Here is an 18504-nt window from a genome sequence, read left to right as displayed (position 1 = left end):
TTGGGGCCATCCTGGAATTCACTCCTCGAGTGACGGTAAGGCTACATTGGCTGCATGAATTTCTTCCCTCCTTTTAAGACCGTTTGATGTGTGCTTTCCTTGCAGTGGTCTGACAAAAGACGGGGCCTCTCGCGAGACTTTTCCAGCTGCACTTAACTGGGACCACGGCAGCATCCCAGAGGAAGCCTACAGTTTTCCAGGGAAAGACTTGACATTGGGCAAGAACATCTTCCGGGGCAAAGCAGTCTCTACAAGACAATTCCATGCAACTTTGGGCGTCCGCCTGCACCCTCCGTCCGTATGCCGGGGTTCTGGAACCTTCGCCAAAGGGAAGGGAGACGCACACCTGCGATGGGACACATCTGGATCTGGACAGGATGACAACCATGGACTCTCGGAGACTTTGTAGTAAATTAAAGAGTGCACATGGGAGAACTTTTCTGTTTATGTAGCTGCAAGGAGTGCGCCCGGAGAGGGCGGCTTGGACAGGAAAGGCGGACCATTCAGGTTGGGCTAGTTTTGTTTCCCAAGCCTCTTCTTCTCTCCTTAAGACTTCCTAGAACGTGGCCTGAAGGTGTGTTCTTGGCTGTGTGATTGTGTCACATGCTTGACCCCAAAGGAGCGATGGACGGCGTCGATGCTTTTTTAACGAGAGCAGCACCGTCGCTTTGAGAAGACTGAGTTGGCAGGTCCTTGCGAGTTCCTCTGAAGATGTCAAGAGGGACGTTTTCCAAAGCTGCCACAAGTACAAAACCTCCACCGGTTCTGTGTTCAGAGTCCCCCGGTATTAGAAAATAAAGATCCAGTGAGGTGTGGAGCAGCAACGCAAACCTCAGGCAAAGGGCTGGCACCCTCTCTTCTTTTTACGAGTTAAAACTTTGCAAGCAAACTAGGACGTTCCTTAGCCACCACTTCGATCCTCCCCCCCTTCCACCGCACTTCTGGTCTGCTTGATAAAAAAAAGTGCCTGTTTTGCTGATTTCCCCCCTCCCCAAAAGATTAAAAAGGGAAAAACAGATGCCAGAAAAACATTAATTGTGGCACGATGGATGGATGTGAGCGGGATGCTGAAGAGGGACTTCTCTTTGAAGGCTTGCTTGTTTTCAGCCGCTGATGCTAAAACTCCTCACAGGATCCTGGGATCCTGCTGGCGTCGGCTCTTAAATTGTTTCTGGTCTTAAATTGTGGTCCCTGTAGCGGCTCTGATTTGGGGGGGGGGGGTCGCCGACCTCCTTTCCTCCAGGTGCTGCTAGACTGCAACGCCCGGCATTCCCGACCATTGCTTATGCGATCTGGGGAATGATGGGGGTTGAAGTCAACAACCTCTGGGGGGCTGCATTTGGCCCACCTCGGTTCTGAGTGCTTGTTAGGGCTTCCTAGACCATTTCCAAGGACCTTCTGAGCCACACGGCTGGCAGGTAAGGCCGCCTTCAGTTGCTAGCTCGCCACCAGAAAAGGCTGGTGGGTTCAGCATCGATGGGGTGGTGAATCCGCTCTGGGATTTTACTCCAGACTTTACAGAGTGGTCCAAAGCGCTCGGCCTTTCCCTCTAAAATATATTCTGCAGCTTGGATAACTTCTTTCAGGTTTATGGACGCAACCTGGGAGCAGATTCACTATTTAACCGATTTCCAAGTGGTCAGCCAACTTTGGTCCCCGCCAGAATGGCTCTGCCAGGGAACCTACATGTACGAGTCGACTTAACGAGCTCCAGGATTTAAGGCGACCTGCTCTACTTAACAGCAACAATTGAATTGAGCCCCAGAGAAGAGGTTGGGCCTGACGGGGGACCCAGGCAGTGCGGAGAGAGAGGGAGGGAGGGAGGGTGGGAGAGAAAGCCTGCTCAAAAGCTAATCTCCTCTTCCCAAAGTGGCAAGACAAGTCCTTTTAATTTAAAGAGGCAACTCAGAACCTCCTTTGTGAAGAATGACTTTTCCCTTAGTGGTGGAGGAAAAACAGCTTTGCTACCTTTCCTAACAAGAATCTGTCGGGTCCTGTGCTTAGCGTAGCCAGAGGGGGTTGCTTCTCTGCTTTATTTTGACTGATGTTGGTTCCAAAGTTGGCCAGTTATGAATTATTTTTAATGGACCTAACCCTTTTTATCCCTCGTTCAGAAGGACAAAGATATTTAATTAAAATAAAATAAAAATAAAAAATATATATTTTTAATCTTGTCCTCATATATTCCCTGGCCTTTTCTTAGCATCCTGTGACCACTGTTGTCTGATTCAAAGGAATATCACTCCAGTTTAGGGAAAAGAAAAAGTCTGGGCTCAGATTTATTTATTTATTTATTTTACCGCTCTCTTCAGCCTGGCGCAATCTTTTGAATCCCTTCTTCAGTTGCCCCCGATCAGACCTTGTCTGCTTTGGCTGCGGATGATGGAAGTTGTAGTCTTGGCACATTTTGAATGTGCAAAGTTGGGAAGGGCAGCTTTAAGGTGTGATGAAGGTCACGTCAGTGCCACGAAACTAAGGAAGAATGGTTGGCTTGGATGATGTTGGCAAAGGAGTATGTCTTTCCCTGGAATCTCTGTTTCTTTCCAAATTCTATTCCAGGAGATGTGTGTATTCCTCTTGAAGCAAACGCCTAAACCATGAGCTAAACATCCAAATTGAACTGGGATGGACAAAGGAACAAGCAAGACATGTACCTGAATTCTCAATAAAATAGTTTGCTTGTAGATTTCACCTGGAGGCCCGCTTCATTCTCCCCACCCACCCCCTCCGAATTATGCTGTTAAGAAACTATTATTCATTCGCTGGGTGATCAGATATTGCCTGTATTTCCAATGTAGTTTGGGTACTGGACCAGAATAAAAAGTATGAAGTTTTAGGAGGGTTTTTTTTTTAAGTGAAAACTGTCTGTTTTCAAAACCGATGAATTTTGGACAAGGCAAAAGTAGAACTCTCGTCAGACTGTGCCAATTTCCTACTTTGGATACACCTCCATTTATGACAAAATAAACTTCAGTGCTAGACATCCATTCTCACCTGTGTGCTCACTCCCAGCCTCTTTGTTAACACCCTTCTCCCCCCCCCCCCCATTTTCATAATTTAGTTTACTGTTTATAACCAACCTGAAGTTTATTTTTAGTCAAGGTTACACTTTTCTTTCCTTCTGTATATGTTGTTGCACTGAAAGTTAATATTTAATGTTTTAATTTATTGTGTGGTTAAATTAACTTGATTGATGTAAAATGTTTCTGTGATTGGCTTTTGTTTCTTCCATAAATACGCCAAATGCATAGCTATTTAAATGAGTGAAATACACTTTTTCATAATACGTTGCTGTATGCTTGACTTCTTTCATGGTGCTACGGATTTTTTTTTTTAAAAAAAATCTCTCTGGGCAATTTTTCAGCATTGGTGCCTCGGTTTCTTCTGATTGTGAAGCAATGTCACAACTTCCTGTGAGAAAGTTCAAGCTTAGCTTGATCTTGGACCCCCTTGTTCGTCTTTCTGGCAGTCCAAGGTATCAGCAAAACTCTCCTCCAGATGTTTACTGTTCTACAAGCAGTCCCAGTAGCCGTTGGATGGGGATCATGGGAGCTGTTGTTCATTCTCTGGTGGGCCCCCCTTTGCACCTGGACCACAGGAGCCTCAGTCTGCAAATCTGATGGATGTCCTCTTTTGCTTTCCCCTTTGGGCGGTCCATGCAACGCCAGGTCTTCAACACTGTCTGGCCCATTCCAGAACTAGAGTGTACTTTTGCAGAACAGTAAAGTAAATTAAAACTTCATGTGACTTTAGATGAGTGGAAGAGGGGTGGCCGAAAGTATCTTGTGCTTTGGAAAAAGAAAAATGGTTGTGGTTGGAAAGGGATATAAATAGTTTCCATTGCAGGGCAAACACCGGGTGACATTCTGTGTTCACATGGATATCCACATGGAACAGGGGAGTGTGGCAACAACAGTGGTCCTGGGGGGTTGGTCAGTTCATTAGTTGGTGTCCTCAAAACAAGCCCTGTGTGATGCAACTGGTTTTGAGGACAAAGCCAGATTTTTCAAAAGCCTATTAGCAAAAAGTTATGGGCAAAAAAATAATTTCCATACTACTGTTGGGTGAAAGAAGTAAGAGTATGAACTCAGACTTGCTAGTTGTATTCTCTCTGCTGCTCTACCACCCCGCAAGGGTCTGCCGCCTGGCTGTTGGATCTAGAAGGGGAAGGTGACTCAAGACTTCTCGCTGCCTGAGGCAAAAGGGCGCCTTGTTCCATTGCATGTACTGACGGCAGCTGTGCTGCTAGGAGGAGTCCCTTTGCCACTTCTGAAGGCAGGAAGGCTAACATGGGGTGGGGGCGGGGGTGGGTGGGAGACAGGCTGTGGGACACACTCAGCTTGGTGGTTCAAAGGGGGGGCACAGCTGGGGGTTCAGGAGGAACAGCAGGCAAGCTCCCCTACCTCCCACCTGCCATATGAGGTGATGGTCCTACTCTGCCACAGGGTAGGGCCGACTCTGGATAATGGGTTAATTTTAGATCTGTGGGGGGGGGGGAGAGGCTGTTTCTATGGAAGTGTGCACACCTTACGATGGTTCCTCGCGGGGCCACCTGGGCTTTCCTTAATGCCCAATTATCTGCTGCCTGATTTCATCCCGGGATTAGTATGTGGGTCACCAGGTGTGTGGGACACCCAGGACTGAAACTGAAACTGTTGGGCAGAAACAGCCCTGAGATTGCCACACGCCCAAGTATCAAGAACAGGGCTCGCCACACACAACTCTCCAGGGGCACAGTGACCCACAAACCCGGTTTGTAAGCTTCCTCTCTCCACGTGGGAGGACGGTTCGCGAACGGCACCATCGGCTCGTATTGATCCTTCACTTTTCTCTCTTTGGGAGTTTCCAGCAAAGAGGTGCCTTTGGAGATGACTAGAAGTCGGGGCCAGCGGGACTTCTTAAGATGATTCTACTACAGCCTTAGGACGCGTGCGAGTTCTTGAGCTTGCCTCTCCATGAGACTTGGGTTGCACTCTCTGCTCAGCCACGGCACAATATATGCAGCCTTGAAGCCCCTCAGCCTTCCCTGAGCTGACACCATTATTGGGAAGATAAAATGAGGCACAGACGCCTTCTCCGCCATCATGACCAACCTGGAGAAAACGACTCACACACACAGAGGAAGCCAAGACCTCCCTGTAGAAACACCTCCCTCCCTCCCTCCCTCCCTCCCTCCCGGCTTCGTTCATTTCTGTAAAATCTGCATTTTGGTCTGATTTTTTATTTTCCTTCCAAGGGATGTTATGTCCCTGTAAACATCCCTCATTCCTATAGATCTGCATGGTGCATGTCATTAATGAGGAGCATGGCGGGCTCCCTTCGTTCTGGAGATTCAGTGCCAACGGTCAGCCTTCATTGCCCAGCTTCATTACAGTTGGAGCTTGTTTGTAAACAATAATTATGCTCCCAGATTCTGAGAGATAATAGCCTGCCCTTCCAGGTCAGGTCCCAGGTAGGGCAATGAGCAGAGACCTCCAGGCATTTTGGATGTTCTTAATGAGGACTCGCTGGTTCTGGCAGCCGCCCGTTCCCAGACTCTTGAGGCTTCCTAGGTCACCTCCTTCTTCATTCTGAACTGCAAGGCACAGATGTTTGTGTCACTTCCAGAGCTGCTTAGCTGTCCTGGTTTCCCCTAAAACATGCTGGGAATGGTAGTGGAGTGAGCCTGGTAAGAATCTGTAGGAATTCCTGCCTTCCTCAAAGAGAAGGAAAGCGTGCCATAACTTCTTTCTAGCAGGGATGCTCCATTGTAATATTAAGCTAAACCATTAAGTTAGGGTTATGCCTGTCCTCTTGTGGTGACAAACTTGGAGAACTGTACTTTTGAGACATCTACTAAGATTTCCGTCTCTTTAGACATCTGGGCTCCATCACAGGAAACAAGGTACAATTTCAGACGCAGGCGGCAGGCAAGCTTGTCCGGCTTTGTGGATCAGCTGCGTCTCAATCCTCCAGCAACCAGAAGCCAAGAATGGCCCAGACCCTGTTACATATTGTAGCAGGTTGCACCGGAGGAAGCCCATTGAATTTAATGGGGATTTGGTGAGTCTACTCTTCCATAAGTTCCATTGATTCCAATGGACAGAAGCAACAGCTAATTGCAACTTCCTATGCTAAAGTAAGTCGTTGTGTGTTACAGAATTGCTAGCGATCACCAGTTCTTTAAGCCAATTAACCAAGTAATGACTGGATTAAATTTAAACAAGGGGGTCCAGCCCCCAAAATATGTGTGTGTGTGTGTGTGTGTGTGTGTGTGTGTGTGTGTGTGTGTGTGTGTGTGTGTGTGTGTGTGTGTGTGTGTGTGTGTGTGTGTGTGTGTGTTTCTTTGAAGGAAATATTTTTGCAAAGATAAAAACAAGATAAAGTCTGTGCCCTGCTCAGACTGTTAAAAAAAAAAACACTCTGTGGAGATCAAAACAGGCAGTAATGACAGGGCAAGCCGATGTTCTCGGCTGACAGAGCCTCTTTCAAAACTCTCCAGGTTTCATTCCTTGGCCATGTTTTCTCCTCCTGTTTGAAATGTTTTCCTCGTTTTCTAGCCAAGCCAGTTTTCCATGAGATAAGTCATCGCAAACCAGCCTGGCTGCATTCGGTCGCGAGACCGGCGTTGCTGGAGAGTGAACGGGTGTGCAACTAAGCCAGGCCCTGGCATGGCTCTTCCCTGCAAATCAATGGGCTCTTGTTTAAAGAAAAGAAATGAAAAGCCCCACACTGATAAATAGGATAGGATCACAGCCACCTGTAGACAAAGTCATACTTGTACATGGCAGGTGAAGGAAGGAAGGAAGGCACACATTTTGCACATAAGGGTTCTCCGTTTCAACACCCAGCATCTCCAAGGAAGGCTATGAAACAGTGCTAAAAAGCTGACAGGAAGAAAGGGCACCAGATGTTAGTCTTCTAGCGGTCTTAATTCCCTGAAATCCACAGGTCTGAGCAGTCCTGTTTACCTCCTGCTGGCAAATCACCAAACAAAGCACTTGTTGACAAAAGGTAGGAGATGAGGAGGATAGCCCGCACTTGGATAAACAGACATCACCCAAGACTTAAGGGGGCCCTGCTTCGAGCGGCGTGCTAAGTGCATTGAATTGTTTGAACTCCCATGTAGACCAAGACTGGGCACAATGAACTGAGACTCCATCTCTCAAGATCAGGATGTCCCCTGAGTTCTGGTGACTGCATGAGGAAAACACCTACAATCGAACACACTTCCCTTATGTTGGGGGAAAACGTTTGCCAAATATTTTTCTAAGGAGGAACATTCACCCCTGCCATCTTCCACCTGTAGCCCAAAACTGGTACAACCCAGCACCTGTTGGCCACCATCCTGTGTGCTAACATCCCTGCACCAGCTGCCTCATCCTTCTGCATTTGATGATGGGAACAAAGAAGCTTCCTTCCTTCCTTCCTTCCTTCCTTTCATTATCAGCTCCTTCCTTCCTTCCTTCCAGATTTTTTTAATCCACAAACACTCATATAAACCTCAGTCTAACCAACCAGGTGAAGGGGGTGAGGACATGAATGGCCTTTCAGGGTCTGGGGAATGAGCAAGTATGGACCCAAGAAAACCTGTTTTTTGTTCTGTTATACCTGCTGGAAGTGACTAAGGAACTAAACAGATGTAGCGTTGCTAGAAGAGGGTTACCCTTAAGGGATCGTGGCCTGTGAATGTCGCTTGCAGGCCTTTTTCTCATGTTGCTGGAGTTGGCCCATGAGATGAGCATTTAGGACTTTGAGCTTGTGACGGGTGTTTAGGACTTTTCTTATCATTGGATTCTGTTGAAGTTCGATTTCTCAAAGGAAGCCGGCTGCAGCCACATCTCTACAACATTTGGAAGGCTTTCGTCTCAAATTATGGGCTATCTAGAACATCTGTTTTGGCTAAACGTGGCTGCCTTTTTGGAAGATGAACGTAAGAAATGGTGTGTGTCTTTCCTCCCGTATCCTCACAGCTACCTTGCGAAGTACATCCTTCTTCTCTTCTTGAGAGAAGAGCTGGCCTGAGGTCACCCATTGAGCTTGATGGTTGAATGAAGACTGGAACCCAGAACCCTCAGGTCCTCGCTCAGCACCCTCCCACCGCTGCCCCAGGTAAGGCTCAGTCGTGGCCTCAAAAGACTTTCCATAATTTTCCCCCAGTGACTAAATAACTTGCATCTATTTATTTTTGTTTCTGAGTTGTATGCCCCTCCTTTTTTTGGAAAAGCCACAGCAGAAGGACAGCATAAATTTAATTGCCACCATCAATTGCAAAACTGGATAACAAACGAGAAGGGGGGGGGACCCAAAAAAACCTGGCTGGAAAGGCTAAAACCCAATATTAAAAACAGACCAAACATTTTAAAAATAGAAATTGAAACATGCCCTGAACGGACACGGAAGAACAAATAAAACCTCAACTGACAGCAGCTGCCGGGCCTGTTCTCCTATTTTTACCAGGTACCGCAGTAAAATTGGTCCCAGCACAGAGATCTGGGTATGTTTGTTGCCTAATAAAGATTCCTTTCCAGCCTGCCAGAGACGTGGTTGTGGGATCCTCCCTGGTTTTATCCTGATCCAGCTTGAGACATTGCAGGGGAGGGGGGGAGGAGGCACAGAGCAAAGTGTCCCCCGAGAGGCCATCTCCTCTGCAGGCCTGTCACCAATGGGGCTGAAAAGTGCCCAGTCAGCGTTCTGCGTTTGGGGTCTTTTTGTCCTCCTTTTAAAAAACACACACACAAGGCTTGTTCTCCTTGGAGGTGGCATGTGAGTGACCCGAACATGAATCATGGATGAAACAGAGGCAAGAGAAGTCCCCGTCTCTCTTTCAACTATGCAAAAAGGGTGAGCATCTCCCCAGACGGTAGGAAAAAAACATCCTCCTGATCTTTTCCTCTTGGAAAGGGGTGGGTCTCAGGTTCTCTTTTTCTGCCCGTGTCCGAGAGGCATCCCTAAACTGTCAGGAGAACTCAGCACCATGAACCTTGTCTTGTTTCCCGGGTGCGTGGGAAGGGTCTGTCCGCTCCTGTCTTCGCAGGCAGGTGAAGGTTCCTGTAACAGCAGCTTCTGCCTTCCCTTTCGCTTCCATGTTCTCTGCACATGTTCAGAGGCACTATTTGGCCTGATGATTGCTTCACATATTCTGAGCCTTAGCAAGGGGACCATTTCCAGTGCAGCCGCCTACTTGAGCTCCTCCTTACTGGAAGCAGAAGCTCTGTTGGATGTGACGTGGTTATGCCACCATCGTTCACCACCAGGGCTCTGATCTTTTCACAGAGTGTGTAACGGAGAAGCAAGCCTTGCAATATCATTTCAAAGTCCAGAATTACAATCCATTTCCTTCCTGCCAGACAGACTGATTGTCAGTTCAGGGGTAGAGCCACACAAATGCAGGAATAAATGAGAAATAAGGTTGTGTGGATGGTGATTTTTTAAATCCCATCAGCGGCGATGCTAGTTTATCCTTCCTGGAGATAAATAAAGCCACATTGATCCCGGGAAGACAATGCCCATTATTGCCGCTGGCAAATTCTAAGCCTTTGTAAGACCCAAATCTGGGGCATACGACTTGAGTGTCTGGAAAATTAATCTGAAGTAAGGCTGGCACTTTTTGAACTGCCCTGTGCCTTTAGCAGCTGCTGGAGGTGCCGATGCGAGCAGGTGATCTTGTTTGTCTCGGTGCCTCACGAGGGTGGCGTGTGTAGGGGTTGAATTGCCAGACTGTGACTCAGGAGGAGGTCTGGCTTAAATCCCCTCTTTGCCATGAAGTTCCTGGGGTGACCTGGGGCCAGGCACATCCTCCTGGCCTGACCCACCTCATAGGGTGGGCGTGACAATAAAGTAGGGAGAGGTCTTCAAGGGCCCACCAGACAGCCCTTCACCGAGAACCTTACAGTCAGCCCACTCATTAGTAAGCAAAACAACAACAACAGCAACACAACCCCACAGCCCAATGGGTCAACCGCACAGTCAATAACACAACAAGTGAACTGCCACCTAAGAAACCCTGTTCCAAATAAAACTTGTTTGACTTTAAGACAGAACAAGATCGTTCGGTTTTGCCATAACAGGCTAAAACAGCTTCTTTCTGGGAAAGGTTCCCTTGACAGGGCGAGGATCTTTGCTGAGCAGGATCTGCTTTGGAGTAACCCTAACAGGTAAAGCTTGGCCACGGGGCTGCGGTGTAGCTGAACCTTAGAGTGCTCGGTGGTGATGGGTTTGTTTGGACAGACTTCCGCTTTAATGCCTTTTCCAAGAAAGGGAGGGCTGAGTGAGAATTCGGAGGTGAGGAAATGGTCGCCTCTCCCCTTCCGGCTTCAATCCTGAGATCTTCTCACAATGATCTCCTGCCAAGGAACTGAGCCTTTGTGACCGTCAGGTGTCCTTCTCTGTTTGCCAAGTGGGCAGGGAAGCTTTGCAGGCGAAGGTCCTGGGCGGCAGAGCGGAGGTGGTTCCCAGGACCCATCCAACCTTCTCCGACCTCTCCTTTTCCTTCAGCTCAACCCTGGCATTCGCTGGCACTCAAATGTACCGGTTTGCGCAGGAGGGGTGAAAGCCACCGCCCAGTAACTTTCCTCACTCTCTCTTGGAGCAAGTATTCTGGAAGCTACGTAGAATCCAAGACAACCACTTTTCCAAGCTCTGTTTAAGATTTTAGGATGTCATCCAGCAACCATTCCTGTGATGCTGCACCAAGGGAAAGAGAAAGGTTTAGAGGCACAACAAGTCGAAGGCCTAGGGCAGCGTTTTAGCAGTGACAAAGGACATTTTTACAGGGCTGGCCTTTTGCCAGCTATTTCCTTCCAAGTATCCTGCGATGGGGAAGGCTCTGAGCTTTCACACGTTCCCTGCCAAGGTGGAAGAGCCATGCCCTGAATCCGGGCAAAGCTGCCTATTCTTGGTGGTCATCACAGCCTCCGCTCTTGTGTCATCTGGCAAAATCCAGAAGAGACTCTCCAGCCTCAGGAGGATCTTGCCCCGGGGGGGGGGGGGGCAAAAGATAGCTTTGTGCCACCTGCAACTAGTCACTGATGAGGCAAAACTTCCAGGTCTGGCTTTCCTCAGCTTTGGAACCTCCAGCATGCCATCCAAAATGATCTCTAGCCTTATTACGTGCTTGGAATTAAAAGCGGCCCTGCAGTGGGCAAGCAGGGGTGGCCACGGACTTTGTGGCTGAAATCCTGTTGTGCAGTTACACAGACGATGCCACTTTTGGTGGCCATGCGATGTATGAGCAGAAACCTCCATGGACCTTAGCGGCTTCGCACGGGGCCTCATGCTTCAACGGAGGAGGCCTGTCGAGCCTTCTTAACTCATAGCAATTCACATTAAAGTTGCCGACTGTATCCTTGTGCCAGAAGTTCTGAGCCTACATTTGTGCAAGCCCAAAGCAGAACCCCAAAGGGAGGCACACGCCTAGCATCCTCGGCGGCTAGCGCCTCGTGTTGAGAGTGGGGCATCCTCCAGGCATCTCCAGGCATCTCCAGGCAGCCCTTGGGGGTGCAGGGTTTGGAAGCTTGCTCTACAAGTTGTGATCGGCAGCTTCTGCACAGGGGCCCTGTCATCCTCCTAATTTGGGAGAAGAACTAGCTGCCCTTCAGCAAAGGTCCCTCTTTCCTTGTGTAACAGCACTACTGGTTTCCTCCTCCTGGTCTCCACTCCTGGGCCTTTAATTAGCTGTTTCCCACTCATCCCTTCTGGTGTTTTAATCTGAGTGCTTCCTATTTGCATCAGAGCAATTGCATAATTTCCGTTTAAAGTCCTTAATTTTAACAACAATCTCAACAAGCGCCCCCCTCCCCCATGAGATGGCAGTGAGAGTCTATGAGCTAGTTACCTTTTTTCTCTCCCCCCCCCCCCCCAGTTTACGTCTCCGTCCTGTTGTGAGCAGAGGCGGCACTGGCAACACATTCTGCCTTGATCTCCTTGAGGAAAACGTGGGATGTAAGGACGGAAGAACATTTCCAGGTTCTGGAGCTCAGAGGGTGGGGAGGACGGCCCAGCCTCCATGTGCCTCGACCGGGTCCAAATGCAGAAATAGTTTTGAACCGTCCCATTTTATAAGGGCCAGTGTGTGTGTTTTCCTCCTCTTGTGGAACAGTGGTCAAAACATCCCGTCAGCCCCTTCTGATGGCTGCTGCTAACCCACGGGCAGGTCTTGTGGAGGAATTGCTGGATATTCCCTGTGCAGGCGTGTGTGTGACATTCCTCCTACAGAAGCAGGGAAGGGCTTTATTTTCCATGCCACTTGGGCGAGGCGGCCAGCTCAGCCAGGGGGCCTTGCGCACGCATGGGCTCCTGTTCTGTATTGTTCTCCCCGCCTGCCCCCCACCTCTGCTGGTGACAGATGGCGCGCAAATGGCTAAGCGGATCTACCCAGAGCTTCCCGGGGCTCTTAGCAAGGATCTGGGAGACAATGGGCCGCCTTAATGGGCCAAGAGCAACGCTGCCCGCTTACCGAGCAGCTCCTGATTCTTTCATCTGCTTACAGGGTGTTTTTGCCCCTCTAAACCCATGGATGGCTCTCAGACCTTCTCTGGGTGGTGGCAGATGGGCGAGTGCTCAGGGAGGGAGAAGGCACCTCTCCTTGGAAAGGCCGCCGGGCAGATGCGCATCACACCGTCTAATGCTCTGACCTCTGAGTTGTGACATCTCCTCATGGGCCAGGATCTGGAGAGGGCAGGCTCCGTTCAGCCTCAGGAATGTCAAGTTCAAAAGAACTAGAGGGGGGATCTGTGTGTGTGGGTGTAGAACTCTGTTGTTCTTGGGACTCCTGCTAACAAAGGCCAGGTTTTTAATAACTGAAGAATGGATGGGAGGAGACTGGGAGACTAGGATGAGAAAGAGGGCTGTGTATCATGTCAAGTCACCCAAAATTATGTCAACAAAAAAGTAAGACACCCTTCACACTCACTCAGACTGACACACAGAGAGAGAGAGAGAGAGAGGAAACAAGGGGACACAGATGAGCAAATGCTATTTTATGCACGTTTATATCTAGAAGATGCAACATTAGGGAGGAAAAAAACTTGTATAATTCAAACAGAACGATTTACATCTTGCTGCCTTGCAAGGGATGAATGTGTCTGACACTGAAGTCATTGTTCAGGAGCTGGCAGGCAACTAGTTCAGGAGCCTTCAAGGAGGAGAATTGTCTTTCTGGCTTGTAATCTTTAAATGAGAGCCGGACTTCAAAGAGAGGACACCCTCAGGAAGAAAAAGACATTTACCGACATTGCTGCCTGGCCTAAGACTGAACTTTGGTTCCAAATCTGCCCCCTTCCCATACGTAGACGTGAGAGATTTCACTTAAATAAGCCACTATGCTTTCCTTAGGTGAGCAATCAGACTTGGAAACAAAGCTTGCGTTTACCTCCCGATGACCACAAGTTAATTTGCAACTTGTGGAGTGTGGCCAGCTCAGGTTGGGGTAAAGAGGTGACCGTTGCCCCATAAGGTGGTCTCGGGATGTGTTGGCTGTATTGTCTAGTTTAAGCCTACGTTGGGGACCATCGACACATCCTGCGGCAGTAGAGGCCACAGTTCAACTGTATGTTGGGTTGCTGTTTCTCCCCCCCCCCCCCTATTGCTGTTTCTCAATCAGCGTGATTCATACTACTGGCCTGCCTGTGGAAAGCACTGCCTGCCCAGACAATAGAGCCCGTTGTGCATCTCCGTTTGATGTCGTCCTAGTAACCCGACAGGAACTTGCACCTTGGAAATAAGCCCTTTATCGGGAGAAGCCTGCGCCTGCTGTTTCTTCCCTGCTCCTCTGGGACAGGAAGAAGCTCAAGGGGAGCCTTGGAGCTGAAAAGCAAATGAGCCATTCCCAACCCAACTGAACAAATGCCTTAGTTCCCAGGATCCTAATTTAGGGAGAGGGGGAAAGGGCCAGGAGTTCTTATAAACAGGTGGGATGTTTTAGCCGAGTTCCCAAATCCTGAAGAGTTAATTCTTGGGTTGGGGGAAGGGAGGGGAGAGGAGGGGAGTGCATGGGGAAAGACACCTCCCATTATATAGAAGCACCACCCAAGAGTCCTCTCTGTTTAGCATCCTGCTTCCTACCTAGGAATTTCAGAAGATAAAGGCAACCTATTCCCCCAATCCTGTTGAATGCCCTGGACCCGGCATCCCCGACCCTCCCCCGTGCAGGTTCGATTCCGTCTCTTGGCTACAGGGTTTGGAGAGACTCCAATGCAAAACAAGGAGCTGCTTTTCAAATATGGTGGCAATCAACAGGGCCAGTTATTTGTAGAAAGTAGTTCCAAAGTTCTTGCTACAGCTAGTTGGAGGGAAGGCTGAGCATCCATCCTCTTCCTCAGGCCCATGTCATCTTGTTGCCCATTCGGCTTTATAGAAGGCACCCCTCCCCAAAGAACTACACCTCCCACAAAGAACAAGGCCTGCCAGGAAGCGCTGGCCCAGTTCTCTTTTGGGTGCAGGAAGTAGACCCCAGGTAGCCTGGAGCCGCTCTTGTTCCAGGTGAGTGAAAGGCAGGTGTATATTCCTTGGCAGAAACTCCCAGAATTCTGCCTGGGGGATTCTTGAAGGATTCTGGGTGCTGTAGTCCAAACAACAACAACAACCCACAAATGGCACACCCCTAATTTGGGCATGCAAAGAGCAAAACTGTTCTTTGGGAATTTCACTACTGTTTAATAACTTTATGCCGCTGAAGGTAGATGAAAGACTGCTCCAAGCTGAAACTCAAGGAATGGACAACATGAGGCCACCATGCGAAGGCCACACGAATCCTGGAAGCTTATGCAATTGTCGAGGGGTTTGGCGTGGAAGAAGGCAAAGAGTCCCGAGTCTGCAGGAGGCCCTGTGCCATCTTTCCACAGGCAGAATAAGTGTCCCTGCGAATCTACGGCTAAAAACATTCTCCCCAGACTGGGTGGCCTGGAATGTGGGGCATATGGAAAGATCCCCATGGAATAAATGCCTTGGGCAGCAAGCTTTCCTGCTACCCTCTTCCATATGTCCACTGTTTTATATCCCCGGGGGGGATGGGGCAAGAGATAAAAGAAATGCCATGTGTAAAATTTAATGAGCCAAACAAGTAACATCGGGTACAGGGGGGAAAAAAACAATTAAGAGCAGCATATTTTCCCTCTTTTAAATGTCACATTTCATTTCGAGGCATCCCTTTGGATCCCCGAGTTGGCGAGAAGAATCCAACCCAGTTTTAAGACCAGGGCATGCCGGAGTCCCTTCATTGTATGCAATGCTGCAGGAGTCTGTTTTTCTTTTTTTTTTTTCCCTCCCCCCCCTTTCCCCCTGTATGAATCTTGTTGCTCGCTTGCTCTGCCCTTGCACAGATCCTGAGCATTTTGAGAGGAGTCATTGTGCAAGAGGGCTTCCTCTTCAGCCACTGGCAGGCTGTGCTCTAAACTCTTCTGTCTGCCTGAGATGGTTGGTGTTGTTGTTGTTTTTTTAAACCTGATTTTCTACTATGGCTGCACCAAAGGTGAGGAACGTTTCTTGCTGGAATGCCCCTCTTGTAGGAGGTAGTGGATGTTTCCACAGGCCTGGATATTTTCCATTTTCCTTACCCTGCAGCAAGCTGAGCTCAGTGGCTTCTTTCCACATCTCGGAATTGTAGGGACCTGGCTGTGCCAAGTCCTGCTTCCTCCGATATTTGTTTGTCAAACAGAAGTGTGTTACGTTCTCGGCCAAAAGGAAACCATCCGCACCGTATGTATATATCGTGCATGCTGAACACCAGGAGAAAAGCCTTCCTCCGACCACCAGAAGCCTTGGGATTTCCCTCTCCCTCATTGCCCCCCCTCCCCAGCCAGCCCTCCTCTCTGCACTGAACAGGCTGAATGAAGCCACTCATTATGAGGTCTTGGCCAGAGAAGTTCGGAGCTGTAAGATTGCCTTCTTACTTCCCTTGGAAAAGTCATCCCAGCCTCACTTCCTAACCCAGACAGGATCTGGAACCTGGCTTTTGTAGGCCTGTGGGGAAAAAAGGGGGGGGGGTTACCCAAAGTTTTGTTCTGTATCTCCCCCCTCTTGACCACTCTTTGTGTCAAAGGCAAGCAAGTGGAGAAGAGAGTGAGAATTTGGGTGCGAAAACACAGCTTTATAACTGCACATGGAAGGGAATTGGGTAACTAAGCACCAGGTCATTCTCTTCTTGCTTCATCTATGCAATGAATCAGCCAATTATTATCATGTTGCCTCGGTTAATTGATCCATAGCCGACAGTTCAGCTGATGGCTATCGAACCAAGTCTACCATCATGCGTTTGCATTTCTAGTCCGTTGCATCCTCCCGGGCCACTCCCGGTGAGTAGCAGGAGCTGCAAAATCAGCGGGGACCCATCCTTTCTGTGTAACTGCCACTGAAGCAAAGAACCCAGCAGGAGGAGGAGGAGGAGGAGGCTGCCCAGGGAGGTTCTTGCGACACACGGTTTTAAAAATATTTGCCGTCACAACAGCTATCCAGTAGAGTAGATTCATCTCGATGGGCAGTAGAAAAACCAAATAAATAAATAAATGTATGCTCTAAGGCTTTCACCAGGATCCGATGGTTATTGTGGGGCTTATGGGCTCTTTGGCTGTGTTCTCAAGGTTGTTCTTCCTAAGGTTTCACCAGTCTCTGTGACCGGCCTCTCCAGAGGACAGGAGTCAGAACTCCTGTGCCCAGAGCACAGGAGAAATTAAACCGAACGGTTTAAGTGCTGGTTTTTATATCAACAAGCCAAGTTTAACTTTGGCTTGGCCACAGTTGTGATCAGGGGCTTTTGCAAAAGTATATGGCTAATGTTGCATACTTATTGATAGGCAAAATTAGAACTTGGGACTAGTCCATATGTTAGTTTGTTGCTTTTTGGGTAACAAATAATGTACCAAGAGTTACAAAGTTACTTTGTAAATCTGGTTACTTTGAAAAGTAACACCTAAAGCAGTGGTCCCCAACCTTGGGCCTCCAGATATTCTTGGACTACAACTCCCAGAAGCCTTCACCACCATCTCTGCTGGCCAGGATTTCTGGGAGTTGAAGTCCAAGAACATCTGGAGGCCCAAGGTTGGGGACCACTGACCGAAAGGGTATTTTAAGGCACTTTAGAGGAATTTTAACATGTTTTTTAAAATCCTAAGTGGCAAGACGAATGATATTTCATCTCTTTTGCATTTTATAAATATTTCTGAGCTGCAACATCAGAATTGGTTACTAGGGAGAGGTATAGAGTATTTGCCTGTTGGTTTGCTCTTTCCCCAGGCCTTGTAGTAAATACAGTACAAGTTTACCTTTAATAATGTATTTACCATCAACTCTTTGTACAATCAGAGCAATGCTAATGGTAGCCCTGGTGCCAAGGGTTAATATGTAATAGAAAAAGGTTTTGAAAAAACTAAAAATTTATGTATTTCAATAATGTTCTGAGTTCTCTGAATGAAAGAATGAACACGTGAGTGTAAATCTTGTCTGCAATATATCTTTGAATTATGGATGATGGTGACACAAGAGGGAAACCAGTGCAGTAAGATCTGGTGGCAAGTAAGCATGCTTATGGTAAAGCCTGTGGTAGACTTTTGAATTTCTGCTCAAATTCCCTTTTGCTGCACAGTGAAAGTACAGAGACCTACAGAGGAGAATAGCTACGAATCCCCCCCAATAGTCCACCCCCTTCTCGTTACTTGGCCACTTAAGGTCTCAGTAGGTCACTCTGAGATATTTGTAGGAGAAAGAGTAAAAATGTTTCATTACTTATATTTACGGACAGGTCAACAGCAAACAGACAACCACTCAACGCCTACTGAGAACTGAGAGGGGAAAAGAAGCACTCAGCAGAGAGGCGGGGCTCTCTTTGAATTTAGAGGAGGGAAGGGATGATTGGTTAATGCTGGATAGATCGAAGGTCACCCCAGCCCAGGAAGGTCACCCTCAGTCACACCTACTATGAACAGCATGTGGAGCTGTAAAAACTCTAAGGAAGCCATTGTGAATGAAAATACCTGGATCTCTGCTTCCCCACCCAGGATGCTTAGGCAGGCCAACACCCAATCACACCTACGTACCTCCCTTGGCACTGTTCGGTTGCACACATTCCAGTATGCACTCTGTGGGATCCAAGTGGCACCTACGGATGTGTGCCAAGCCTCAAGGCGTGGGCTTGCAAAAACAAACAGGTGTGTTGCCTAGAAATGCCTGTGCAAACATTCCTGCAGTCGCTCTGTGGAACCCATCTGACCCCAAAGCAGTTCAAAGGCGCTTAGTCTTTCTTTGCCCTGGTGCAAAGGTCTTGGGGGGGGCAGGGGGGGCAGCCCTGTTCCGATGCCTTTCCTCTCTGGTGCCATCATCAGAAAAGGCAGAGGAGCAGCAGCCGCGATGGTCGAGAGGTTGGCAAAGGGACACGAAGGCAAGGGAGAGAATCACTAACAGTGATGGGAAGAGCCAGAAGCCGGCTGGAGGGGTGCTTTTGCTGTCAAGCTCTTCAAAAATAATGCAAAGCAGTTCTAGAGAGCCCCAAGTTGCACACCTGCTTTCTGTAATTCTTACAACAGCCACGAAGGG

General features: G+C 48.5%; 1 protein-coding gene and 1 long non-coding RNA gene across 2 annotated transcripts in view; one reads left to right on the top strand and one right to left on the bottom strand.

Moving 5' to 3' along the window:
• Positions 1-3286, top strand: part of TGFA (transforming growth factor alpha) — a 32825-nt gene extending 29539 nt beyond the window's left edge. Inside the window, exon 7 of the mRNA XM_072978855.2 lies at positions 106-3286. Coding sequence (XP_072834956.2) covers positions 106-113 — 8 coding nt within the window. The 3' untranslated portion in view covers positions 114-3286. The remainder of the gene's footprint in view (positions 1-105) is intronic.
• LOC144584171 (uncharacterized) overlaps positions 1-18504 on the bottom strand; it is a 294410-nt gene that overhangs the window by 77837 nt on the left and 198069 nt on the right. The gene's annotated exons all lie outside the window — the stretch shown is intronic.

The sequence above is a fragment of the Pogona vitticeps genome, chromosome 8 (genome assembly GCF_051106095.1).
Source record: "Pogona vitticeps strain Pit_001003342236 chromosome 8, PviZW2.1, whole genome shotgun sequence".
In the NCBI taxonomy this organism is placed as follows: Eukaryota; Metazoa; Chordata; class Lepidosauria; order Squamata; family Agamidae; genus Pogona; species Pogona vitticeps.
The sequence above is the reverse complement of the archived record's forward strand: the minus strand, read 5'-3'. Positions and strand labels throughout refer to the sequence as shown.